This window comes from Cyrtonyx montezumae, unplaced genomic scaffold, assembly GCF_038088225.1.
Source record: "Cyrtonyx montezumae isolate F1298 unplaced genomic scaffold, pur_monq_1.0 scaffold_14, whole genome shotgun sequence".
Classification (NCBI taxonomy): domain Eukaryota; kingdom Metazoa; phylum Chordata; class Aves; order Galliformes; family Odontophoridae; genus Cyrtonyx; species Cyrtonyx montezumae.
The window spans coordinates 1,228,327-1,255,964 of NW_027071870.1; the positions used below are offsets into that span (position 1 = coordinate 1,228,327).

At 38.1% G+C, this 27,638-nt stretch overlaps 1 protein-coding gene across 2 annotated transcripts in view; it reads left to right on the forward strand.

Moving 5' to 3' along the window:
• Positions 1-27,638, forward strand: part of SLC25A13 (solute carrier family 25 member 13) — an 89,127-nt gene that overhangs the window by 21,308 nt on the left and 40,181 nt on the right. For both annotated transcript variants that reach the window (XM_065731265.1, XM_065731263.1), the window contains 3 exons: positions 2,137-2,279; positions 8,915-9,030; positions 21,667-21,806. In XM_065731265.1, the coding sequence (XP_065587337.1) occupies positions 2,137-2,279; positions 8,915-9,030; positions 21,667-21,806 (399 nt within the window). The remainder of the gene's footprint in view (positions 1-2,136; positions 2,280-8,914; positions 9,031-21,666; positions 21,807-27,638) is intronic.

Sequence of the window (27,638 nt, forward strand, 5' to 3'; positions counted from 1 at the left end):
CACCAGTATACATTTTCAAAAAATACATTTTCAAAACACCAGTAAAATGTTTGCAGATCTTATTAAAAATGGAGTTGAACTAGTTAATACTTGAGTATCTAAAAAGTATGGAAATAAGTTACCAAAAGCCATTAAGTACTACTGTATAATATCAAATTCTCTGTGGGTATAATTGCCAAAGTGAGGAAAAATACAATGTAAAGAACCATTTCCTAATGCCTCTCCTCCAAAACCAATAGAATTGATGTTTTTCTCTTTTTGTTATGATAATTTCCAATGATAAGTCTACTTTTTCTAAGTCTTCTACCATAACCCCTAAGAGATTAGATTTTAGTCAAAGTGATCAAGCTGACATTTTTCAAGGTCATTTTCTATATGTACTGTAGAGTACGTGATTGGATTTCAAATACATTTGAGTAAATCACAATGACAAGAAACAGGGGGACACTGAAACCTTGTGCTGTTTTCTGTTATTGAGTGCCCTAGCAGGGGGTTAGCCTGGAAGAAAAAAAATGAAATATAGAAGCATAGACTGTCTGACTTATTTGATTTGTTTCTCAATAGCAGCTGTGTTAAAAGTTTTTGAGGCCAGGTTTCTGAAAGATTCTGTCTCCCTGCAAATGATTACATTGAAATCAATTGATCTGCTAGTTCTTATAAAAGTATACAATTGAAAATTCCTTGCAGTATATCAGCTAGAAAGCTTGCAATAGAAACGGTGTCTATTGAAACACGAGTCCCTAAATGCTAACCGATATATAGATGCCAAAGCAAGTTACGTATTGTTTGGGCTTGCTTCCCTGAAGTCTGAATCCTTGAAGATATTGTTGTACCTGAAGACTGTATTTATATAGCACTAGAAGAAAATAATCTACTTACTGTTACACTTTGGCATCCCTCTGAGAGTGATATGCCTACTGCAGGCATAACGCTGCTCTGCAGGCACCAGTGTGGCTCTGAAATGAAAACTGGCAGTTCTGCCTTTAGCTGAGCGCAGGAACATGAAACAAAACATGTGTCTTTGACGTATGCTACAAAATATCAATAGGCTTCTAATTTATTTACTACCTCAGTATGGATAGCGCTCTGTGGGGAGCTTCAACAATGGTTTATTATCCTACCTTGAAAATGCTAAAGGAATTAACAAATTACTCTCCCGCTTTTGGCGCTTCTTCGTTATCCTGGGAGAAGTGTTTAGGTTTGATTGGAAGTATATGCTTCGACTGAAAATGGGGGCTTTAAAATTTGATGGCTGACTAAGGAATCAGAGTAAAGGTGGTGCAAAGGGAAGGGCTATTTATTTATTCATTACTTTCAAAATATTATAAATCAAGAAAAAAGGAATATGTGACTTGTTCCTGGAAGTCTACTTTGGGAGCAGATACGCTTAGGTATGTATAAATGAGTGCTATTTCTGGAGTGGAATGCCAGTATGGCGTATCTGTATATTACAGATGTTTGGTGGGGTCTCAGACCCCTCTTCTTAGTTCTGTGTTGTGCTAAACTGCCCTGTCCAAGTTCGTTTTTTTCTTGCAGTTTCCTGCAAACTGCCACTCTCTGACTGCTTCAGTTCAGCCGAGGAGGAATAGCTGTAGGTTCTCCTACCCGCAGGGGCCAGCTGAGGCTGAATCCGCTGTGCTGGAGTTGCTCCAAGACAGCACCCCCACGTGGGCACTCCTTTGGGATCATTTCCTCCACGAGCACAGCAGCTGTTTCTTGGGTGTAAACCCACCTTGTGCTGAAGTAGAGCAGCTACACAAAGGAGTCATTCTAGATAAATATAATATTCTGGAGTATCTTGTTGCCCTTAGAGTTTCAGCGGGCCTAAAGTGCCATGTATGTGTTTGCAAATGCACGTGTGCTTCTTGTTCTGCTTCAAAGCCAAAAGCTTGGAGAAATTGCTGTTGTGATAAACAGAATCGTCTATCTGCCGCTCTTCTGGCTAGGGAGCCAAGCCTTCAGCTGTTGCTGCTTACTCTGTTTCACTGGAGGTTTTAATTTCTTCAGAGCAGAACTGTCCTTACCTGCTGTAAGCGTGGTCCTGGTTGCGAGCTATGGGTTGGGGATAATGCCTGTAGCAGTGGAAGCCTGGAGAAGGATGCAGTTGAGACACTAAATATTGTATTCATTTGACAGTATGCAAGTGTGGAGAAGAATGGGGAATTCTTCATGTCTCCTAATGACTTTGTCACACGGTACCTGAAGATAATTGGAGATGGTTTGCCTAATGCAAACACTGTTCAGCTCCTCGCAGGTGTGGTGGATCAGACAAAAGATGGGTAAGTTTTCTTTTTTTTTTCTTTTTTCCCTTTTATTTATTTTTTTCTTTCTTTCTTGTTCATTTAAAAAACACAAAAGCATTCTTTCCAAAACATGACTGGAGGTTCTTTATTTTGGTTTGGTTTGGTTTTTTGTTTGCGGGTTTTTTTTGCCTGCAAGTACATAATGGAATTACAGTATCTTTTAAGTGGAAAGAGTAGAAACAATGTTTTGGGTTGCATGTAGCATTTAGCTGAGCTAACCATTTTCTCTCTACTATTATTTTTAACTCATTGAACCTTTCATGTTTGTTGGCTGGCTCCTCTAAGTCTTGCTTCCCTTTCCTTCCACGAGTCTTTCTGTCTCTGTTTACTCTATGTATTTGTCACAAACACATTCAAATAGCAATCCAAAATAAGATTAGATCATGTTGGAAGAAGCAGTACAAAAAAGTGCCTCTCCTTAAAATTTGTTGCAGCGTTAATAAATGTTTTTTTCCATTATTCCTTAAGAGAGAGGAAGAGCAACAGAGGTATTTAGGGAGCCACTCTGCAGTCCTGGGAAGACAGCAGTGAGGTTGGTGGCATATGGTTTGCATTTGAAAGGCTGGCTTTACCAGTAGGCAAGATTAGCTACCCCTTCATCTTCCTCCCTTCTTTTTTAATGAAATCCTTGCTTTTGCTTCTGGTACTTGCCCAGGCAAGCTGTCTCTTCACCCATATGAATGTGTATTTTGAACCCTGCCTTAAAAGTATCTTAAAAGGAGAAACTTCAGAATAATTAGCTGTGGCCTTAAAGTCTGTAGTTGTGGTGTTTTTAGAAACCAGAAAACTTCAGGCATGACTCATATCAGTGGTTACAGAGAGTAAAATGTGAGATAAATAGTGTATGAGTAGAAAATCTAGGCTTCATAGAGAGCAGATGCATGTATAACTGAGAACTTTTGTGATAGCTTTTCCTCTTTCCTGCTCAGGCAGCATCAGGTATCTGGCAGCTGGGTTCTTTTAGCGTTGTAGAGAAGTTAATGTATTGATTGTTATCCCTGGTAAAAGAATTCTATAAAAGATTGCCTTGGCAATATTGGCATAATGGCAGCAAGAAGACAGTGCTTCAGATAGTGTTTCACTGAAAACATTAAACAATTCTCAGATTTCTTCCTTTGGTTTGATGCCTGTAAAACTGCATTTTCTGGCTTTCACAGATTCAGATCCATTTTGTAATAAGAAGCCTGTGAGTATAATCCATAACTTGTAATTTGGACCTCCATTAAAGCAGAAGCTGGTGTCAGAGGGAGCAAAATAGAAAACTGTATCCTATGTGAACTTGTTGACAGATTGGGATTTTGTAACTTGGTGTGATCTTCCAGGAGTTCAGCATTTTTGCATTGTAGTGTTGGGATTTCTAATTGCTGCTTTCTGCTATGGGTAGGGATTGTTTCTGCAGACCAGGCCGTGGTGACAGGTGGCTCTGTGTTCCTATTGTGACTATGGAGATTCTCCTTTGGTATTCAGGCTGTCTTCTTGTTTATTGCTACGCTATTATGTAAAAAAAGTGGAGAAAGTTCAGAAAGTGATTAGTATTCATCTCTCTAAACTGGCCTCATAGCAGTTTTTGCCATGTGACCAGGCATTTGTGCTTTTTGCTGGTGGCACACGAAGTAGTTCTTAGAGTGATTAATCTGAAGCAGGGGCACTTGTTTTTTGTTGCTGGAATTGAATCCCCTCAGATCTGCAAGACCTGCTGGTCTTCTCTTGTTGAATTATTTCCAGTTTGGCAGTCCAGTGGTTCTGGATTTAAAATGAAGTACAAAACTGCTTTTGTTTGTTCTCATTTCAATACTTGTCAGTGTTTTAGAGATGATATTAAGGTCATGAAAGTCTGCTCAATAATCTGTCTCTATTCCTAGTTGGAAAAAAAGGAAGGTGACTTGCAAAAGCAACAGCAAGTTGATTTTGTTCTACTGCTGTGTTATTTCTAGAAGCATATGCACAGTGTCTGGGATCCTTGCTTCTGTTCTGAAGAAGTATCTGTTCTTCGGATTGGTCAATGCCACCACCAGCGGAATCTGAGCCCAGAATCACCAGGGTTGTTCCTAGCTATGTATCTAACATGCTTTTTAATTTCTTTTAATTCTGCTGAGAGGTAATGTATAGATACCAAGTGAAGTCACTGAAAAATACTGAAATTTGGAACTCATAAAAGTGACAGGCAGACGGCATGAAAGCTACTGACTTGTCAGCAGAGCATGTGTAGTGGGTTGCTTAGCCCCAGAACTGAAGAAATCCGTATCATGAACTCTGAACATGGAAATGAACTTCTCTTAGCATATTATTAGCAGTTAGCAGCTGCTGTAAATTCTGTGGCATTGGAGCAGAACGGAGTTAGGTGAAGTGAGCTTGACGCTGGGAATTTGCTTCTTGCATGGTTTTTTTTCGGAGACCTGAACTAGAATGAGAAAATTATAAGCAGAGAACGGTACCATTTACATGCAATCTCACTGTGGTTGCCAAGGACAAAATCTGTTGTGTAGCTCTTGCACAATTCCTGCACTGTCAAAAATTAAGAGTTTCACAGGAATTGCTGTTGGTGTGACAAAGATATAAGACCTATAAAGGCAGACTCTGACATTCTGTGAATATCTGTTGCCATGGGAGCAAGTTTTGTCTCCATCTAAGGTGCAGAAATGTTTGGAGGTGGGCTTATCTTCTTGCCTTTTACTAGAGTGCCTTTAAAGGTTTTCTTTAAGGAAAGGAAATGATTTTCTTGCTGATGACCAGAGAAGTGTTTCAAAGCAGTAGGTCAGTAATCACACAGATTTTTAAAGAGTCATTTATCACATGGCTATAGATTGTATGAAGCAGATTTAAGAGCCTTGCCTGGTTTGTGGTCTTAAGTTTCTTATTCCTACTTAAAAAAAAAAAAAAGCTTAATTAAGATTCATCTGGGCCATAAAGTTACCCGAACTACTGTGGCTTTATCAAGGCCAATCAGCAACAGGCCAGGTATTTTCCATCTTGCTTACTGTACGTATTGTTTTTCAATCTTTTGTTGTACTTTTAAACGTTTGTCTAGCAAAATAAGTATTTACTCCTCATTTCTGTTTGGACTGTACTGACACTTAACTGAGAAATACTCTGTGCTTTATTTTTAGAAAGGACAAACTGTTCAGAAGTAACACTTGGAAATACCAGCATTTTCCATTATTATTGGATATAAATTTATCCCCTAATGCACCAATTTACACTATACTTAGTTTACCTAGGTTGCAGCATAAAATAATAGATGCAGCTTCAATTTGTGTCCTATTATGCTATCATATTCGACTTGCTGATGCAGTAGAAACATATGCATTGATTTCTGAAGAAATCTCCTCATCACTGCATTTGTATGTATTATAGCAGTAGGTAATGGCTTTTTTTTTCTTTGTGTGGCTGCACGTGGACTTTATCTGGTGGAAATGCATTACATGTACGTGGTGCCCAGATAGTATAGGCATGGTCACCAAAAGAAGTTTGGGAGGAAGGAGAGAATAGCAAATAAAAGCAGTGTTGCACCAATGTTGCACATCTGTTGTGTTTGGCATGTAGCTCTTGTGTGTGAATAAATTCTAAAACATCAGTGTTTCAGTCTTCCTGAGTAAATAGTGCCATGTTGGCAGTATTAGCAAGGACATGAAGGCGAAGAAAGACTTGAGTGCTTGGGTAGGGCATCTTCAATGCTGAAGCAAAATTTTTATGAGCGTTTCAGCTTCCTCTCTTTGCACTGTTAAAATTACTAGGCTTTTCTCTGCTTTTGTAACATAAATGAGCGCTTGTTTATGTAGATAAAATAACTCTTAAGTAGTATATTGAAGTCCGTGTTAATATGTGCTGTTTAATGACACCTAATGATATTCAGTGAAGGGTTATGCTAAACCCACAAGGGTGATGCTAAACCAGAGAGAAAATGTGTTACCCAGGCAACTACCCTTGTGCAGTATAGAGAAGTGAGCATATGGCTATGTAGTACACATTATTTCAGCATCTTTAAGCATTAAGAATCACACATGAAATTGACTGTGAAAAATTACTGCTCAGTTACTGTATTGTATGGTCATAATAGAAGTAAATGAATACGTCATTGTTGTTAGAATAGATCTGTTGGGAATCACTAGCAGGCTAGTCTACTTATGGAGCAAAAATACAATAAGAAGAAAATAGCTGGTTTAATTAACACGTAAAAATTGGGTTAATTTGAATTCAGCTGGCACAGCAGATATTAATGTCTCTTCTTTAATAGTCGGGCAAGAACTGCACAATTTGTACACTTTTAATCTTTGTAGGACTATGAATAATTGCTTTTAAAAAATGAATATGGTTATTTTCATCATGTATCCCTGACTTATTAGAGGGGGCTTATTACTGGCAAGAGCTGACAAAGAGTGCTTCTACCAGTATAAAATGATGTAGCGGTGTTAATGCTTAGAGTCTTAATCAGTCACAGGTGTAACAACGTAGAATACACTGTGCTGGGATTCTGCAGGGAGGGGTGTTGTATTTCAGTTCTGTGTCGTGATCACTGTGTATGCTGGGATCCTTTAGTAAGGTTGAATGTTGGTTGTTGTTTCAAGCAGAAAGCAGCTTTATCAAATCCATGTTGGCAGGTACTTTACATTCTGAATAATCCTATTCTAGAATCTTGTTGCCTGCTATCTTGTTCATAAGCTTTGGGACAGAAGCACTCAGTTCTCTGTATCTATTTGCTGTTGTGGAAGTCGTCAGGTATGTAACAAATAATAATGAATAATAAAGAGCTTTTATAACCTCCAAGTTTCATAGTAGCAGCAAGTGTGTGTAAATGCAAAACTGTGTAGGTTGTGATGTATAAGATTAAATTTGAATGAAAAATTGCTTTTTTCTTTTTTTAATTCCTTTGGCTCTAGGGGAGATGGAAGTTTTCTGCCATTTGAAGACTGTCTGCATGACTTAGCAACCTGCCTGTGTGATGATGTGTGCTTATGTAGCAAGTCATTGGCTTCCTTGCCAATAAAATTTAAGGCATGCTTATATTTTTACTGTCATCATCAGTTGTGAATTTAATATTAAGAATGCCTGAGGAGGTTTCTTCTTATTTATTTTTCTTGCTGTATAATAACCTATGGTGGCAACTTCCCAAAGTTAATTATTTGCTAGAATATTTCTTACTCTGTTTCTTCCACTTTTATTTAGCGTGTGTGCATTGAGAGAGGCAGAGTGGAACAGCTTTTTTGACTTTTTCTTAACCATGCTTTTTTCTGTAGTACCCATTTGATAGTACTTCTCATATTTTCATGTTCTTCCTGGAAATCAGCTTTTGTTACCTGTGGATGTTTGGTTTCTGATGGCAAGCACACTCCTCTGTGACTTAAAAAATAATTCCCTTAAGACAAGGTGGCTGGAAATTGCAGTACAGTCATGGGTCAGCATGACTCAGTGGGATGGATGTCTTTTCCAGCCTCTTCAAACACATCGTTCTTCCCTGTTATTGCATACTGAGTGGAAGTTCTCATTGAACCAGTTGCAGTATCATTCTGAGTACAAGTCCCAAGGCTAGGGTTAGTTTCTTAAGAGTAATAATAAAAATTATGTTCTTATTCTTGTGTGTGTTTGTTATCGTTTGTCACATGGAATTCTGTGCATCTCAGAAATAAATCTTCATCCCCCAGATGTTACCATGTGAACCCATTAAAGCTACACATTTGCTACGCTGCCATTGAACAGCATGAAGAGAGGGCAACCTTAAACATCTCAGACTACCAGGAGGCCCTGCAGCCACACATTTGAAGATGATTTTTAAACTGTGCAACCTAATCATTAAAAAGTAGCAAAGCAGGAGGGTGGTTAGCCTTTGTCCCTTTAAGAAAAGAAGTTTAATCTCCATTTAAACTTCTGGGTGTAACCCGGAGAAATTAAAACTGCTCAAGGCCTTTGCTGTATCAAGTCTACTGCTGGAAACAATGCCAAGTTGTCTAATTATATATTTCTAGTCATTAACTATCTTAAGGAAAGGCACCTCTGCTTTTATCTGCTCTGCTAATGCACTTGCTTATTGGGAACCTGGCTATGGTGATGAATTTGAATAAAGTGCTCTTGGGTGGAGGAAGAATGTGCAGACTGCTGCTTGAAGGTCTGTGACTCAACTTGCAATACTTGAGGGCTGTGAGAGGTGACTAATAAGTTAGCTAACATAACATATTCAGATCAGCTCCTTCAGAAGTGAGTGGCAGCATGTAGGTCTTGAATGGATTTGCTTTCCAAAAGCCTGAAGCACTGAGTCTGAAGGGAAGTTGTTCAAATCTTTTTCATGGAGGGTGTTGGACACCCAAGAGGGCAGTTCAGTTGGATATGAAGGCATGTGGTGCGAAGCCACATGCTGTGCTGGGCTTATTTTTGTAAAGTTCTGACTTGCAAAGCCCAGCAGTTTCTTGTTGACTAAGTCATTTCCATCTAGCAATGTAAAGGGCTGCTAACAGTGTTGGTGTTGGGGCATTTTCAAATAAGTTTTAATCCTTGGTGATGACAATTTGTACATATTCTCATTGTGATATTAATTCCTTTGCGTAATCTGTGGTACGTTGCATTTCAGTTTTCTTCAAGCAAGTGGTTTCATAACTGTTGCTTTTTTCTTCCTCCTTTAGGTTGATATCCTTTCAAGAGTTTGTGGCATTTGAATCAGTCCTGTGTGCTCCAGACGCACTGTTCGTAGTAGCCTTTCAGCTATTTGACAAGACTGGCAAAGGAGAAGTTACTTTTGGTAAGAATGATCTTAAATGTACACTCAATTTAAAAATCCCTACTTATGTCAAACTGTCAAACCTTTTGTTACTGTAGGAAACGCAGCAATTGGTAACAGAAGTATACTCGTGCTAAGTAGGATTCTGGCTGAATTTCTATAAATCACGTCCACATATGTAGTACAAAGTCATCCTCATGATTTTCTCTGGAGAACTGGTCACTTCTCCTTTTCCCCCGCATGCTTGAGCAGGTCTCCAGAACAACAGTGAAAGGTGGCTATATAGGAAATGATTGTAAAACCACAAAAATGTTGCCAGAGGACGTGAGTGAATGTTGAGTCTGAAATTACTGTGAATTATTTTTTGTTTAAATTGGCTATGTTGCAAGCTGTCTTCCTCTTAAGGCTTAAAACTTTCGTCTGTAAGATTTTTCAGTAATAAATATGTTGCTACCCCACAGAAAACTCAGCTATGCATTGGAGGTGTGGTATTTGCACAGGCAGTGCGGTATACTTAGGCCAGTTTAAAGCACGATTAAGAGGCTGTTTATTTCAGACACCATAGAGACAGTTTCTGATATCTGCAGAAGTATCTGCCACGTGCCTGGGAGCAAGGACAGTGATGTCTGGAAGAAGTATTCAGAAAATAGTGTTCTTAAGTGACTTCAGACATTGAACTTTTCTTCAAAAAGCATGAAGAACTTCTGTTGGGTAAAACTGTCTCACTTTTAATCTGTTACATTTGGATGAGGTTATCCATCTCCCTCAGGTTTGTTGAATTGTTTATTAAACAGCTTGAAGGTAACTGGATGGCAGTGACTCTTGTCTTTCCAGTCTTCCCCTGCATGGTTCATGTGCCCTTTGTCTTTTGCTGGTATTGCCCTGCATATTCTTAGTTAAAAGAAAAAAAAAGAAAGAAGAAAAAAGCAATCGCATCTTTCCAGATCATTTAAACTGATAAGATCTACTACTGTTGCTTGAAGCATCATTTTCTTCCTTCTACCTTCTCCAAAAATCTACATTTGAAGTTGTGGCTGGTGAAAAGACTTAATGCCTTTTTTTATGTCTGTTTTGATTTTTCATTATTTTGATTTTCTGTTGAATTTGTTGAAGACATGCTTTTAGTGTGCCATGCTGCTTGTTACAACAGTTTCTATAAGAGTGACTGTGGGTGCTAAAGGATTTGAAAGAATTTCAGAAAAAAAATTCTGCTGATCCTGACCTTGATGGAGGAAGTATTTTGTGCCTAGCAGTATTGTTCGTGTGTATGGACTGAGAGACAACGAGAAAGAGCATGCTTTTACATCAGGAGGGTCCATATTTAGGAATGGTTTTGTTCCAGTGTAGATAAACCAGTGTTCCTGGAATGCCTGTGATGTGCAGGTTCTTGTCTGTGTCAGAGCCCCCAGTTGCTTGGAGCACTTGTTAATAACGTAGGAAGAACTGCAGTTGTTTGATCTCAATGCTGAATCAGTCCAACTTAACTTTTTAACTTTTGGCATTTTTGTTCGTATTTTTCCTGCTGGTAAATGCTTCCCTTGGGGTTAGACACAGTGAGTCAAGGGATTTGTTTGGCATTTGAAACCCATTGAAGTCTTTTTAGTGATGACAGAAACTTTTATGCCAGCCTGTATTTAAGGTATTTGAAAAAGAAAGCATGCCAACGTTGGCAGAACCTCAGATATCCTTTTTTTTTTTTTAATTCCTTCCTCTCCCACATTGAAATAATAAAAAGTATCTGTAACTTCTGCATAGTATCGTGTAGCTTCCACCCTCGAAGAAAGATATAAGAGCTGTCTCAGTATTCATTCTCAGCAATCCCAGATGACCTTTAGATAAAACTAGTGTATGTTTTCTATTGTGAAGACCAGATTGTTTTGTTTTCCTCTCAATTATGAAAAAAAATAATATTTTCACAAATAAACTATTACAATACTGCTCTTTAACTTTGCCTCTCAGTGCCTCAGTCATGCACCTTTGAGGTTAATTATGAGATCTTTTTCCATTAACTTGAATGAGAGGAGGATCAAGTCCTTATCAAGGTTAGGAGACTTAAATAGGGGTTTTATGTACTGTGGAATTACAGTGTGAAAGGAAAAGGAGAAAAGGGAGAGGATCGTTTTTCACTGTGCTGCTGTTATGTGTAGTATCTCAAGGATCCCATTCTTAGTGTGCATCTCATTTTACTACTGTAAAGAAACAGCATGGCTTATCTTTGCAGTCACTGCTTTTCTGTGTACTGAGAGAATGGTGTAAATATTTTAGCTTATACTGGATGGAACGTAGGGCTTTCCGGCTGTGAACTTCATTTAAGCAAGTCATCCAACTCGTATTCTTTCACAGGTGCACTTAGCTTGATACCTTTGTAAAACAAATTAATAATGGGTTTTGCATCAGTGATCTTGTATAGTAAACGCCGCATTCAGGCTGTAGATACTTAGGGAAATGTTCTGAGTTAAGAAGTTTTAGCATTTAATATCTTGTACTTTTACTGAAAAATATTATTTTCTTACTTTAGCTTCCGAGTCAGAAATTCCTTTGTATTCTATCCATATGTTGACATCTGTACAATTTCAAATGCTTCAGTTCTTTCAACTTAGAAGTTAACTGTATATAGTTCTTTTGACAGAGCTGGCATCTGTTTAAGAGGACTGATCTGCAAGCAGCCTGTATATGTGGTAATGGTGGGGCAGGCTGGAAATTGCTAGTTTATTACTTCAGTGAGATGTATGAAATGGCCAAGAGTAAATTAGTAGTCAGTGGCTGACTCAGTCTACACCTGGCTGTTGCATCATGTTGTAGATTTATCTGCTGCTGAAGTGTCAAAGCTTTGAGAGTTTGCAAGGAGTTAAAGCTCTCAGCAGGAAAGTGGGAGGAAGTTTAGCTGGCTTTTAAATTCGAGGCAAAGATCAAACCATTGCTTCTTACTGTTGAGTGTTGACAGGCACGTAAAAGCTGATAATATAAGTCCAGGGGTTTAAGAGACTTAGTAGAGTTGCTTTTTTGTCGTATGACTGTATTTTAATGCCTCATTAAAGAAGCAGAGCCCTTTGAAATGCTTTACTAGATGTTATTAAAAAAAAAAAACATGAGATGCTTGGGTAAAAATGTCAGTGTTTAAAAACTAAGTTGTCTTAACCTTCATCTTTAATTTTGAATAGATAAATGAAATGATGACAGGTAACAATTCTGAGCAGTGAATAACAAAGAAGTGATATCTGTGGACTGGAACTTTCTTATATACAGGTTCTCACAGCCCTAATATATGGCAAAAGGAACATTGTCCACATTAGTTTTTCTCATAGAGAAAGGAGAAGTAGAAAAACAAAAGCAATTGCCTGAGACTGTGCTGATAACCAGCATTGAACCCAGTGTTAAAGATTTTCATTGATTTGCTTTGAGGTAAATTTTCCCACCAAACAAAAATTCTTACTCTCTCATAATGTTTGAAATGTAGCTGTGGTATAGCGTGTAGTTTTCCTATTTATGTAATTTTTTTTCTGAAGTCTTCTCATTCAAACTGAAGCTGTTTCAAAATGGATGCTACGCTGTGGTGCTCTGGGAAATATGAATATGCCATAAAACAAGTTAGTATTTTCATTGAAAAGGAAAAAAACAAAAAACACCCTTCAAGCAGCAAAAAAAGGGAGAACAGGGAAACCAAACTAAATTGTTGCTTGTTTGGCTTAACAACTGTGGAGCTGAGCTATCTCTTTTAGTCTCATAACAGAACACTGTTTTCATGTAGACAGCAGCTATTGTGGATCTCTGCTTCTGTTATTAATTATAGCAGTACACATTTCGTAGAGGAATTAGCGATGCATCTTACTAAGCACTCCTGTTTGCATATCTGTTACTTGAAGTGCCTAAACACTTGTTTGTGAACTTCCTAAAAACATGCAGCTCCCAACTGAGGTTTATGTATACGGTTTTTGTGATGAGCTTCAGAGCTTTTGCTTTGTGATAATGCTCTGACACTCTTTCAACATGCTAAGAATTATTACAGGAGTCTAATGGTTGCTTTCCTAACTGGGAGATTAGGTTCAGATTTTGTGAACTAGCTTGCTCTTGTTACAGAGGATTATTTATGCTTTGCTTGATATGACCTGGCTCTTCTTATGGGGTTTATAATTGCTTATCCAACACCTAGCTTACCAGTGTCCAGCACAGTACATTCAAAAGCACATAAAGGAAAAAAAAGTGAAATCTGACCTACCAGTGTAAATTGCTCTGTGTTTTGATGAATGGCAATATTCAGTGATTCTCAGTGAGATTTCTGTTGCTGGTTCAAATTAGTTTAGAACCTTTTGTAGCTCATGATACGCTAGTTTACACTATACAAGGAAACATCTGCTGGTTTATAACTGATGGCTGCCTACATATTATGATCCCAACAGCAGTGTTACAGGTGTAAAATGTGTTTAGTCTCTAATATCTTTTGTTATTCCTTACAGCATTTCACACAAATATGTTTATTTATAAAGAGAGTATTTAAGGAAGATTTGCAAGTATATGTATTTTTCTTCAGAGCAACTTTTGAACACGGCTTGACACTATTCTCATAGATTTTAATTTCTAAACTTACATGAGCTTGCCAGGTTTCTCTTATTTTGTTTTCTCTTTTACCTGACACGTTATGTAACCAGGCAGACTTCCATAAAAGCATCATAAGTAAAACAAAGCATATTTAGTCACAGAGTGGATCTTTTTGAATGTTAAGGGAAGCTTTGTCTTTTCATGCAGTTGTGTTTCATTGGGTCTAGGGGATACAACTGAGTTTTCTAAGTCACTTAAAACTGGTATTTTGTGTTTTGATTTGATCTTTCTTGTTTTGATTTTGTCTTTTTAAGTTGATTTTAAATTAAAATAGCCTACTGACAGCTGACTGAAGACTGAGCATATTTAATGAGCAAAAAACAAGGAATGGTCACAGAATCACCAACTAGTTCAGGTTGAAAAGGGCCAGTGACAGTTCTCTGCAGGCCAGTGAGGCCAGCTTGCTCTGGTGGCTGTGACAGAAGGAGGTTTTAACTATCTCTAATGATAAGAGATTCTGCAGCTTCTATGAGCCAGCATCTTCCAGTGTTTGACCATTGTGTTGGTGGGAAAAAAAAAGGTATATGATGCCTAGCTGGGAGCACCCATGCTCCAGCTTTCATCCATTCTTGCCCTTCCCTAAATCCTCATTTCGTGTAGTGTGGACAGCTATGAGATTCTCCCTTTGCCTGCCCTCCATCACACTTAGAAAACATTCCTTCAGCCTGTCTTTGTATGTTGTGTGCATTAATGCCCAACTGTCCTGCTGATTGTGATGCATAGAGAAGATAAGATGATATTTTATTTTAGTTATTCAACATATTATGTTTACCTTGGTGGAAGTGATCTGTTCTTTCTTTTTTAAATTATTATTATTCAGGGAAAAAGGGAGTAAGTTTAGATTTTATGCCCTCATGGGCCTAGTGCTTTCCAAGCCTGTGGTCTTTAGGCTCTGGCAGTTTGTCACTCGCTTCAGAGGATGCCAAGAAAGGTAACAAAGAAATGTAATGTTGTTGCCAATGAGTTGAAATTATGTATGTCCACAGCTCCAGCAGAAATATTTTTAATGGTTTACATCTTGAAAAAATGTTAGAAACCCTTTTCTGTAAGCCAAATACGTAATATTCTGTGTATAAATTCATGTTACTTCCTTGACATCCAAGGACAGAAGAAGCAGACACACTTAGATTCAGAATCTTAACTGCTGAGTGTTACGGTACTCTTGAGAAGAGCCTCTTTTTTGGATATTTGCAGTATTTAGCAGAGTCAGTGCTCATCTCAGTCAAAAATCACATCCAAGCTAAAATGAAAAATGTATGTATGTGTATGTCATGAAGAGGTGTATTCATACTCTTTGGGGTTACATAAACAACCAGCACAGGGGTAGAGTAAGAGAGTAAATAAAAAAGTGTTCACATCTTGAGCAGAGGGGTGAAACCTGAAGTTTGTCATGGATCTCTTGATTGGGGAAAACTCACAAAGACAGCAGTGTGTTCTCTATGATAATGTTTTCATTAAAGTAAATTTAATCTGTAATGTTGCTCTGCCCTTCTTGAAAAGTTTGAATAGGGCAATAAAGTCATAACCCATTCATTTTTTTTTTCAGTAGTTTCAGTATGTCTCTTCTAAAAGGGAACAGTGCTAAAAATTGCACTAGAATTTGTACTAGGCATTGTATTTTTGTGGGTTTTTTTTCCTGTTTGTTTGCATTTTGTCATCTTTAATCTGCCAAATACATCTGAATGACATTTGGTTAGTAATACTGTTCTTAAGCTCACCTATATGCACATGTGCTATAGAGCCTTCGTTGCTTCTTCAAACCTCAAGAAGCGTATGTTTCACATTTGAGTCTTTAGTGAAGACTTCATCCTCCAGCTCCTCTTCTCTGCTATGAATGTCTCTCAGGGTGCTGATGCTCCAGGAGATGCTGTTATAACACAGTGTCCTTTCTACTTGGAGATTTGCTGAGTCAACCAATTCATTTTATGAGAGCATCCTTGGATCCATCGTTTTTTTCCATTTCCTTTTCTTTCCATTATTTGCTCCAGATGTTAATACGTTGCTACCTGGAGGTGATGAGTATTGTGAAGGTAACTACTTTTTGATACATGTGGAGCTTTATTGCACTTCTTTAAATGAAAAAAAGAAACAAATAAAAGCAACCAAAACAACCCTGATTTTTCAGAACTTTTAAAGTTGCTTATGAGGTGTGTTTTCTGAATGTGGTAGCACACCAGTACCAGAATGACATGCATGGTCTGTATGGAATCTTCTCAGAAACAAAAGAACTCCTCAGAAGCTGTTCCGGTTCAGTGGGTCAAAAATTCACTTTTTATGAAAGGCTACCTGTAGGTTTGCACGATTGACTATAATGGCTTCAATTTTAAAAGGTGGAGGTAACAGAGAGCACTTCCAGTTGGTGGGATAATTCATATATGCTCAAATGACTAAAACACTGTGCTGTCTGACGCTACTTCATGCTACTTAAAAAGAAAAAAAAATAGGTGTGGAAAAGGTGTGAAAAAGCCAACGTGAGAGTAAATCTCAACTGTATGAGGTCACTCTCTGGTTAACAGTAAGCTGAGGGTTAGCCATATTTCATGCAGCTGTACATTGCTGTAGGGGGAAAATACCCAATGTGATTACTAGGCAGCATTTGGAGAGGAACCAGGAGCTCCCACACCAGAATATATTTAAGCATAAGCGTACTATTTTAAGCTTGTTTTTATTTATTTATTTTCCACCTCCTTTTCAAATTGCCTTAGAATTATAAATTAGAAGGCAAAAACTCAGGTAGGCCCTAAGAGTTGGCAAGGTATTTTCTTATTACAGATTTTAATACAAAATTTCAAGATGCAAAGTACACATACTTTCATAGTGTGTGTACTTCAGTTCTCTAAATTGGAAAATCTGCTGTTACCTAGCAGTTAATGACTATTTTTTTCCAACATTTGGAATGCAGGACCTGATTTGATAAGCTGATAAAAGAAAACAAAACTGAGAACATGTTGGAAGTGCTCGAAGTGAAAATTACAGTTTAGGTAGGTTTGGGGGTAGATAGTTAGACATTTTAATTGAACTAAAATAGTTTTATACTAATACAGTACTGTTGTGGGAGTACATTTTGTGGTGCATTTGAAATTGAAGTATTTAAGTAGGGGAAAATGTATGTTAATGCTTTGCAAGAAAGTGATTTTTTTAATGCCATCTATCTAAGCAAAATAGCTGTTAAAGAAATAGATCTCTTATGTCTGTATTGGAGTGTAAAGTGTAATAACTTTTATGCTCTTTTAGGATAATTTCTCCAAGCCAGGAGTTTTCTTTTATCATTTTAGTTGATGTATTAAACTACTGTACAAAGCATCTTGTGAACTCTGAAGTAAGTTGGTATTTCTGGACAGACTACAGAAAACTCAGCCCCACCAGTGTCAAGAAAGCTCTTGAGTCAGTCTGGATTCTGAAAGTCCTGTGTTTTTAACATCTCAAACATCTCAATGACATGGGTAACAGAAATGAGTCCAGATAATGATTTCACTTACCATGTGGAAATAGGGACGTTGAACTTGATACAACAGCTTTGGTTACATACAAGCAGCACTGGCTTATGTTAAGCAGCAAAACCCTGTCTTGTCCATTACAGTTCAGCACTAATCTACAGCTGGACTAGCTCAACATTGCTAAATTGGTTGATATTGCCATTTTATTATTTTAGTTTAACTTTGTCTTTGGGGACTTACTCTGAATTTGGAGCAACTAGTTCTATTAAAAAAGAATAAGCTACCACTTAAACATTTGTATGTAGAGCTGGGGGTGTTCCGCTGGAGAATAGAAGGCTCTGGGGATACCTAAGAGCAACATTTCAGTATCTAATGGGGAGCTGTAAAAAAGAAGGGGACAGATTCTTCAGCAGGGTCTGTGGTGATGGGACAAGGAGAGATGGTTTCAAGGGGAGATTGGATGTAAGGAAGAAGGTTTTTTTACAATAGGGTGGTGAGGCAGTGGTGTAGGGTGCCCAGAGAGGTGATGGATGCCCCATCTCTGGAGACATTCAGGGTCTGGCTGGATGAGACTGAGCAGCCTGCTCTAGCTGTAGGTGTCCCTGTTCATTGCAGGGGTTTGGACTAGATGATCTTTAAAAGAGTCCCTTTTGACTGAAATGATTCTGCGGTTCTGTGATTCAATATGGATACCAACACACACATTTAATGAAAGAAGTGAATTCATTTGTGTTTAGAAAAAAATAAATAAGGTGTTTATACGCAAATATGTATGTATACTTGGACTTTTCAAGTGCAGGTGAAATGGAAGTTAGTCTAAATAGATGGGGTGCATTGTTGTAAGGTTTCACACTCTTTTGAATGGATCTGTTTTAAAACAGGAGCCGTACTACATGACAGAGTGCAGATAAATTGCACTGACCTGAGCTGCTATCTTTTTTCAGACTGACCCTCCACCCTTCTTGAGTCATGTAATACAATCCCATTATCTTCAAATTATGTGCTCGGTTACTATTGTGCCAGCTTTAGCTTGAGAGTTCTGCCAGATATCTTCCTAGCAGTATTTTAAGAGGGAAAGAACCTATTTTTTTTTGTTGTTTGTTTGTTTTTAATTCAGAATTACAGAATAGATAGTCTGTGTTGTGCCAGGAATTAAGAAGCAGAAAAATAGAGCATTAGTGTACTGTTCCAGGGCTTCTAACCTGTGGAAATAGGTGGCTGTTCCTGATCTTATTTTTTTGCAAAGGGACCTTGGAGGGATGAGTACTTTTCCTTTGCAATCTATAGGAATCAAATTATTTGCAACATGCCAGGTATGAAACTATTTTAACCCGTTTTCTTGACAAAGCAGTTGCAGAATCAAGGAGGTGATTATGACACTTGTTCTTCCAGAGTATTATACTCTTCTGGGTAAATGGGGATGAATGGGCAATTCAGTCAAATACTTCAACTATCCATAAGGAAATCATTATTTTACATCTTTGCTGAACAGATGTGATGTAATCTTATGTCTTCCAAAATAAAACATATTTGTAGAGCAGTCTTTGTGCCAGACCATGGAAGGACAGAAACAAACTGTGCTGCATGTTTGAAGTTTACAACAGTAAGAAACAGGAAAAAGAAAAGCCAACAATTTCTGTAGAAGAAGATAATACAAAATATTGCTACTTGATAGCAGTGTTTGATAGAGCAAAATCTCAGCTACAGAAAACTATTTTTCAGCACAGTCACAACCATTAGCTATGCATTTTCACTAGCAATGAACAAGGGCCTGCATGCCATGCTCATAAAAGTATGCCGCAGCGGAGGTGACCCATTGTTACTGTTGCCACTGCTGAAATGCACAGCTGTGCTTTATCCACTGGACTTTTATCAGACTTGATCAGGTTTTAAGTTCCTTTGCTGCAGGTTGCTTTTGCAATCTGTAGTGCTGATATTATTATTTTTTTTTGTTGTTGTTGGAAATTACCTTTTTTTTCCACTTCCTTTTGTTTGATTTTCTTGAGCTAGAATTTTTCTTGAAGGCCACAGTTAAGGAGTATTTACAAGGCATACAGCTGGGGGAGTGAGATATGTTGTAGTTACAATGTGGCCTATGTGTGACAACTAATCAAATGAAATTATAATGCTGTAATCACAGGGCACTTTAATTTTTGTATGTTAACAAGTGAAGATTGTAAGGAGCCTGGTCTCATCAAAAGGAGTTTAAGAATTAGTCTTTATACTGACTAAGGTTTTCCTGACTTGATATCTCACATCAAGTTATAAGGAACTTTTCTCTAACAAAGATAAATCTGGAGCCCAATTGAACCTAGCTTTTATAAGTGGTGACTTGTTTCTAAATTAATCCAGAGTTAGTGTCTTGTTCTGTGTACATTCAGGAGATGGGGTGGGAGGGAAGGAAGGAGCTGATGAGCATCTGAGTGCTGTGCAGGAGGCAGGCATGTCAAGGGTACTGCTGCTTTTCCGAGCATATCTTCATTCTTCTGGAAAAGCAGAGTGATCGCTGTGAGGAAGTGACAACTTTCCTTTTGTTTGAGGACAAAACAGGCTGCCTTCTTCATACAGATTCCTTTCTTTGAGGCTCAGGGGGAAAAGGCCAACAGAAAGCAGGAAGGTAATCTCCAACAACATGTGACTTCTGCTTTAGGCTGTGTGAGTAGGAAGCATCTTAAATGAAAGGCATTCAGTAATAGGACAGTACCTCACTCAACTGATAGACTTTTCCTCCCAGTTGACTTGAGAGCAGAATTTTGTGTCTGGAGAATGCTGGCTGACGGGATGCAAGCCTGTTGTGATGGATCTTGAAGACATGAATGAACAATGCCGTCCCGAGGGCACTGTCTCAAGTTTCTGGGAGAAAATTCTCATCGAATGTTACAGCCTGAAGATTTGAATTTTAAGAATTTGTCATTAACTATGGTCAGTTTTTCTGTTTGTGAGTTAAATACAACTTGTTTTTTAACCACTGATTCTGGGGTTCAGCGGATGATTTCTTTTTAAAGATGAAGCAGTTGACTTTGTTGAGATGTGAAGGAATCTGCAGTGTCATCTATGCTCTCTCCATGATTCCTAGTCTCCTCAATTTAGAAGAAGCTGTCACTGCAGGTAGTACCAGCTGCAGTGAGTGTGGGTCTGTGTGGCCTGCACAGCAGGACATTTGCCTCTTTCACCAACTCAGAACCACCTCTTCCTGTGACTCTGGCCTTCAATTAAGTTAGGCACTTTCTGACAGTTTCTTGTCTCTCAGCCCTTCTGTCCTGGCTCTCACTTCTTCCCTGCTTCCTTGGCTGAAAGTGGGGAATTTTGTCCTGGCTGGGTTTCTCCAGGCCAGCGGAACAGTTGTGCTTGACTGTCACAGTCTGAGCCAGAAGTCAGAACTCACACTTTGCAGGAGGCAAGACCCCGTGGCCCCGAGGAGTTGGCTCTCACTTTGCTTATGGTGCTGAGGTGAGCTGGAAGACAGCTCCTAGGCCTTGAGGGGAGCTGGCTCCAAGGAGGTAGCTTCCAGCTTCTTCTGCAGGCAGGCCTGCACAAAGCTGCGCTGCTTTCCTTGCCTCCAGGCCCTGGTCACGCCTGGGAACTGGCTTCCAGCTCTGCTGCTCGCAGACAGACAGGAGCCGAGAGTTTGGGTTCCCGGTCTTCTGCAAAGTGTGAAGGGAGCTGGAAGGCACCTCCTGGCCCTATCTGCGGGTAGGGAGTGTCTCCTGGGAACCAGCTCTCTGTGCCTGCAGGAGCAAGCAGGATATGAGAGCTGGCTCCTGGCTGACGTTGCTGGGGGCTCATGCAGATATTAGGAAGGTATACAGCAGCTGGGAACCTCTGACTTTGAGCCTGTTCTTGGGGGAGATGTGTTTGCCATTTGTTTTTGACCAAGATGACTTCTGCTTTTGCATTGAAGTGGGCTTCATTGTGAGAGGCCTGTCTGAAAGACAAGTACTCCCTCAGATCTTGTCACTGTTTTTGAGAGTTAAAATATGTATAGTCCGATTCCAGGAACTTTTTTACCCTGCACCTCGTAACAAAGCAGGGACTGTTGAAGTCTACTTTTTGTTGAAGGTTGTGATAGGATTGTGTTCAGTCTGCCATGTCCCTCCATCCCCTTCCCAGCATGTGGCTATTCCCATAAGGTAACTACAGAAAAATGGATCTTGAAATGCTGGTGTTTTAGTAAACTGCTTTGTTCGAATGTGGAGAACTCTTAGAATTAATACCAAAGCCTGAATTTTAGTAATGCAAATCTTTTGTTGTTAGCAGTTAGAAAAGATTATGTTGAATATTGGTTAGCTATAGTCATCTTTTTACAAATTGACTTCTAATTTTAATCCTTTCTTGCTTCACTTTGAAACTTAGAATGTGTAGTTGAGTCTCTTCTAATCAAATACTGTACAACACCACAAATAAGACTATTTAAGAGATGGTATTTATAAAGGTTTCAAAACTTTTCATTTACTATGATTTTGGTTAATAAAGCAAATAAGGTTTACTTTGCAATATGTTATTGAGTTAGATGAACAATATTGCTTTCGGATTAGAAAATAATGTAATTGTGTTTCTTGTATAAATCTGTGCCTGTCTCTATTGTTGCATTATTATTAAATTAACATTTTTCTTTTCTTCCCAGAGGATGCTAAGCAAGTTTTTGGCCAGACCACGATTCATCAGCACATTCCATTTAACTGGAATTCAGAGTTCGTACAGCTGCATTTTGGAAAGGATAGAAAAAGACACCTAACGTATCCAGAGTTCACCCAGTTTTTACTGGTGGGTCTAGTACAATAAAGTTTGTCAAGATTAAAAAGATTGAAAGATTGCAAAATATTGTGCTGATAGGAAAGTTGCAAGAAAGACCATGTGGACTTTTACAGTGGAAGTGCCAGACTTCAATATTCTTGATAAATAGGATAAGCTAGTGGTAAAGCAGCTTACTCTCTCTTTTTTTTTTTTTTAATTAATTGTCAGCGTGCAGAAAGTAGTGTAGATGGAGACATGAAATCAAAAACTTATACCTCAGACTTTGAAAATTTCTTATATTAAATGAGTCAAAGTATGGTAAATGACTGCATTGAATGTTTTAGAGACACTTGCCGGACTGATATTAAGAAATATTTATATCTGTCAATAGCATGTTTACTAAATTGGTATTTAATTCAGAGTTGATGTCCAATAAGGTAATGTTTTGCTGCAAGCCCTTTCTACACACTGTCTTCCTTGTGATCTGTTTTGAATTTAAGAAAGGGAAATACTACTTAATTTTGCTTGTGGTATATAAAGAATAAAATACAATCTTCTACAAGGAATTTTTGCCTATTCACACTTTGTGGTACTCTGTTAGAGAAAGCAAAATATTGTGCTAGTAAAAAATAAACAGTTTATCTGCTTTTCAGCACTACTGTCAAAAATACTCCGTGGTAGGAAAAATGATTTGTGAAGTGGTGGAATATATGAGATTCTTATTTGTATTCCTTCTGAATACTTAATGCCTGTATTAGTATTTACACTGGAGAGTTTTAAAATGGGAAACTGCTTGAAGACTGCAAGGTTTCTTTTTTTCTTGTTTACACAAGTATGTTAGTTCACAGTAGGTGGTTGTATCATTTTGATGAGGAATAATTAAGCTAATGCTATTGAGACAAATGTTTCAAATTGACTTTGTGGAACAGAGCGTAATTAACTTTGTATGAAGAGGACGTCAGGTATCACATGATTAAGTTATATTTCCTTAAGTTTTGCACTGACTGCTGCAACTCCAAAGTAGCTAAGAGGTAGACCAATTCTGGGGCAGAACAGTAAACTAGAACCTCTTTGGGATATAAGAGCAAATATGTTGCTTTTTCAGAAAGAAAAAAAAAAATAGCCTGTGGTCTCATGATTTGGCATTCCAGTACCTCCTTCCTTACATAGTAAGGACTGGATTTGTATCTTGATTTTGATGAATTACAATCAGCCTTAACACACACAAGGGTTTCGGAACCATTGACATTAAACAGCTTGTAACCTCATGACTTGGACATTTAAACGATTTCAGTTATTTCTTTGTACTTGGTTTTTGTGTGTCTGTTTATTTTTTCTACTGCAGAAGTGTGTTAGCTGTTGTAACGAGGAGTAAAAAATTGTGCTGGAGTATTTTGGTCAATTATCCTTCTCAGCCAGACAAACCTTTCGGTCGTGTTCCACATATGACAGAAAAAAGAAGGATGAGCATGGGCATGAGAGTAAGATTAAGAGTTCTGGATATCCTCTAGAGCAGTGAGCTGCATCGAGGAAAAGTTCTGAGGCTTCTCCTAAAGTTGATCTCAGCACTAGTGCAGACATCAGGGACTTTCAAGCAAGTTAATTGTCTAAAAATTGCTGAAACAAAGTTGTCTGTTCTCAGTACACTTTGTTAGGATGCTCGGTCAGTCACTGATAGGGTACATCTATTTACTCATTTTCTAGAACTGTAAATCTTTGAAATATGTTTCCTTACTGACTCTTGCTTTGCAGCATTATATTTTAGAGTGAAATTCGGACACAGAAATGACTCTAAGCATAAATTGAAGAGTTAATATACAGAGGTATATAAATCTTCCTTAAAGTTCTGTAATCTCTGGTACTCAACTTTTCTTTCTGACATTCTGTGTGTACATGAGTCAGTCAGTCCCCTTGTTCAGATGTCTAGACCTTGGACCTTAGACAGCAGGAGAACTCAGTGGATAGCAGATTACCTCTCTACATTCCTGATTTATGAATGCTCTTTACATTGCTCTTAATGTAGACCAGATGGTTCTGTAAAGTGATTCAGGTACTGCTTTATAAGGACACTGTAATTTGCCACTTCTAATGAAACGATGCACACAGAGTCAAATTCATTCATGTTGGATCCTATTATGCCACATAAAGTTGTTACATATTCATTATCTGTTGCAACATTTGGGCTAATCATTACTTCTGGCAAAGCTGAAAATACTTGGAAAGTAACATTACTATATTTAATCCACGCACAAAACAGATCTCTTCTTGCTTTAAATAAGAGTTTCTGATTGTGATTCATCTTGTCGTCCTTTTTTTTGTCTACAGTAACAGTGAGGTGCCCAAAAGTATCACCTCTGAGGTACTTAGCTCAGATATGCATAACAATCTATGTGCATCAACACAGAGCTCAAGGTGTGTTGTTTTACCCTGTTTCTAATTTTGCTCACTTAAAATTAGCTCAGATATCTCTGCTACATATCAGTTACATCTGTATCTGTTTGGATATAGTCATGTTCCATTATCACTTAAATGACAAGTCTGCTTCATGAAGCGTAACATTGGCCCCTTTCCCAGCATGTGAAATCTATTCTGCAGAGTGGATTTAAATGTATGCTTATATGTGGACTTGTTAATTCAATTTCCACATTATCTGGGAATTTATTCATGCCCAGCATATTAGTTGATGAAGTAGTACTCTTTATAATTGACACCCCAGGATCTGCTCTGGTAGAAAGGATTGTGTTGCTTCTGATGGCTTGTAGGTCCATTGGGATGGAACCCAAGTATAGTTTCTATCTAACTGGGAAGTAATGAAGTTTATAATGAGCTGTAACTGAAAGCTCAGATAAAATGTCTAGATGGAAAATAATTTCACAAACATTCTGGTGCCAGCATGCCTACCATGATGTGCAAATTAATTTTTCACAGTCTTATTCAAGCTGAGGGAATTTTGGACTTGTAGCTTCAAAGGAGAAACTGCACGTCTTGAGTATATCTATCTAGCTTTACAAAAATTCTAGTCAGAGAAGATTCTTTAGGGTGTGTAATTTGTATTGCAAAGCAGTGAGGTTTGTATTCTTTTTAAATGATCTGTCTTAGTAAGAAGTACTGGACAGAAATAGGTGAAACAGATGTTTCTGGAGATTGCATAACATCTCTAAATGCTACAACTTTGCTTGATTTTTTCAGTTTATTTTAAGGTGGTATTTTTTATATTACTGCATGTACACGGCATAGGCAGTGTTAAAAATTTCCCTGATAAATTGCTAGTAGCTGCTGGGTCTCATTTCGAAACACAGTCATGCTGTGAAGTGTCTTAACTTTCAGACTCAGGGTTGGATGGAATAGATAGCCTTCCTTTTGTGCTAACCACATTAAGGAGTTTATTGTGTTGTTATACAATATACAGTTATTAGAGGAGTGACATCTGTCTGCTTTGTGATTTTGTACGAGGTATTTAGTTTTGAGACTGAGTCTTATTTCCTTATAATGATCTGAATATTCTCAGATGTTACATCAGTGTTTCACTTCTTGGGGATGTTATGTGACAGAAGGTCCTTGTGCTTCCTTCTGCGTGTGCAACTGGAACAAAACGATGCTTAACATAGCTCAAAATAACTGTAGCCTAAAAGACCCTACCTTACCGTGAAGGTGGGGTGAGCCTTCACTAGCTGTTTGCAGTCTGCTTAAACCATTTCATTTCTGAACTAAAGAGAAGATGCCGATAGATTGCTCCAGAAGTCTGAGCTCACCCTATTCAGACCTTTATCTCGCTGCCTTTACAGCTAAGCACTGTGTCCTGGACCACGTCTTTGAGCATGTGGGATAATCCGCTCTAGTTAGTTCACATGTACCAAGAAGGTGGAAAAGAATCACATAAGCAAAGAAAGAATGAGTTGATTTGACTCGTATTTGATTGTAGTACTAACAGCCTTTTTGTAATTACTGAGTGATGACACGAAATGTGACCTTAATGTATGTCTCTGGAAGGTGAGCCCTGCTTTCCTTCTGTGGCTGTGACATTACCCCCATCCTAGGTCCCACCAATAGGGAGGCGTAGCTCTAAGCTTGCAGGCACAGGTGGTAGCAGGCTGGACTTGTGTTCTACAAGTGGTGCTCCAGGACTTTTTTTAATGCATTTCAGTGCTGAATTCTGCCAGCGTCAGACTGCCAGCAATTTCAGTTGTTTTAGTATTTTAAAATAAAGTGAATGAGAGACAGAGAGAAGAAAGCAGAATTCAGTTTCTTGTGTAATCTTTCTGCATTTTTTTCTTTTAAATGAAAATACCTGTAGATGACAGGTTTTTTTTTTAATTTGTTCATATTTTTGTTCATTTGTTCCTATGTTTCCATCTACTTGGTAGTGAGTAGTTAGGAATGGAAGTTAATATACCTAACTCCTCTTCAGAGCTCTGTGCCTCCTGAGTTACCTCTCTGCCTTAAGCTAACAAGTTTTTTTTTGTGTTGCAGTACTTTTCGCACTGTAAACCTCCAATATTGCCTGCTTCCAAATTCTGTTGAAATCAGTAGTCAGAATTGAAATGAAACAGGAGCTTACATAGCTGCATCCAGTTGGATTGCTCAGTTGTACACAGGGGGCAGTAATGTAAAGGAGGTATGACAGAATCAAGACTGTAACACTTCAAATTATAACTCTCACAAGCAGTATTTCTTATTAAAAGCAGAAAATTCTGAATAGTTTTGTTAATGTAGTGCATAGTTGAAACACTGATCGTTCCTTTCCTGTCTTTCCCCTTTACCTTCTGCTTAAGATACTAGGTGCTTTTCTTCATACCTTTCAGTTTAAGATACAGTGTTTTAATTATGAGTTAAGACTGAAATTAGAAAAGCTGGGAGATCGAAATGAAAAGACAAAAAATGGTTTGAATGGCATCATGCATTGGTGGCTACAGAGTGAGGTGAGTGAGCAGAAGGTGGAATGGTGGCAGCAGGCATCCTGTGGATCTGGACCTATGCCTGTTGGATTTGCTTTTGGCCTTTCACTCTAAGTTCCATTGAATGTTGCTGTAAGAAAAATACTGACTTTCAGGAGATTGTATTCTGTGAATGCATCATCCTTTTGGTTCTTGACTAATGCAAGTCTAGGCTTAAAAGGACTTTGTGTGTGTTTGTATATACAGTGGAATTAATAGGATAGTGCCATTGTCCACTGCAAGACTTGGTTTAGTACTGCTGACGTATTTTTGTGATGATTCCATTTCCTGAGTAACTGATTATGAAAATTCATAATAACTAAGCACTGAATTTCCAGTGAAGAAGTTGAAATTGAAAGGAGGGACATGTTAATGATTTGTTTTCTTCCACTTTGTAGAGAGATACTGATTGGTAAGTCAGACTACATCACCAACACGTAATCCTGGTTTTAGCAAGCTTGTAGAACTAGACAAAACATTGATATGTGTTATTAAGTTGCCATCTGTGCAGGATTGTTCCTTTTAATTAAAAGAATAAAATAAGAAAGTATTCTAACAGTAATTTATGAAGAAAGGGCAAAGGCCACAGTAGAAAAATACTCACATTTTTGGGAAGTTTAAGACTTTTTTCTGCCCTCTCTTTTCTCAGCCTTATATCTGAATCACAAAGAGGTTATCAGGTGGTTGCAGTAGATGATGCTTGCATTAGGTCTCTGTCTGTTACTACTGCTGAAATATGGAGAAGCAGTCTTTACACTGTCATGGTGTAGGAGTTAAATTAAACTGCTTTTGTCTTTTATAGATAAATAAAAGTATTTTAGATGAGAATGCTTTTTGAGTGAATACTTACTTTCAGGATTGGTGAAAGTCATTGTGGAATTCTCTTATCGTTGCATTGTCCTCATTCATGCAGCTGTGAAGAGTTTTA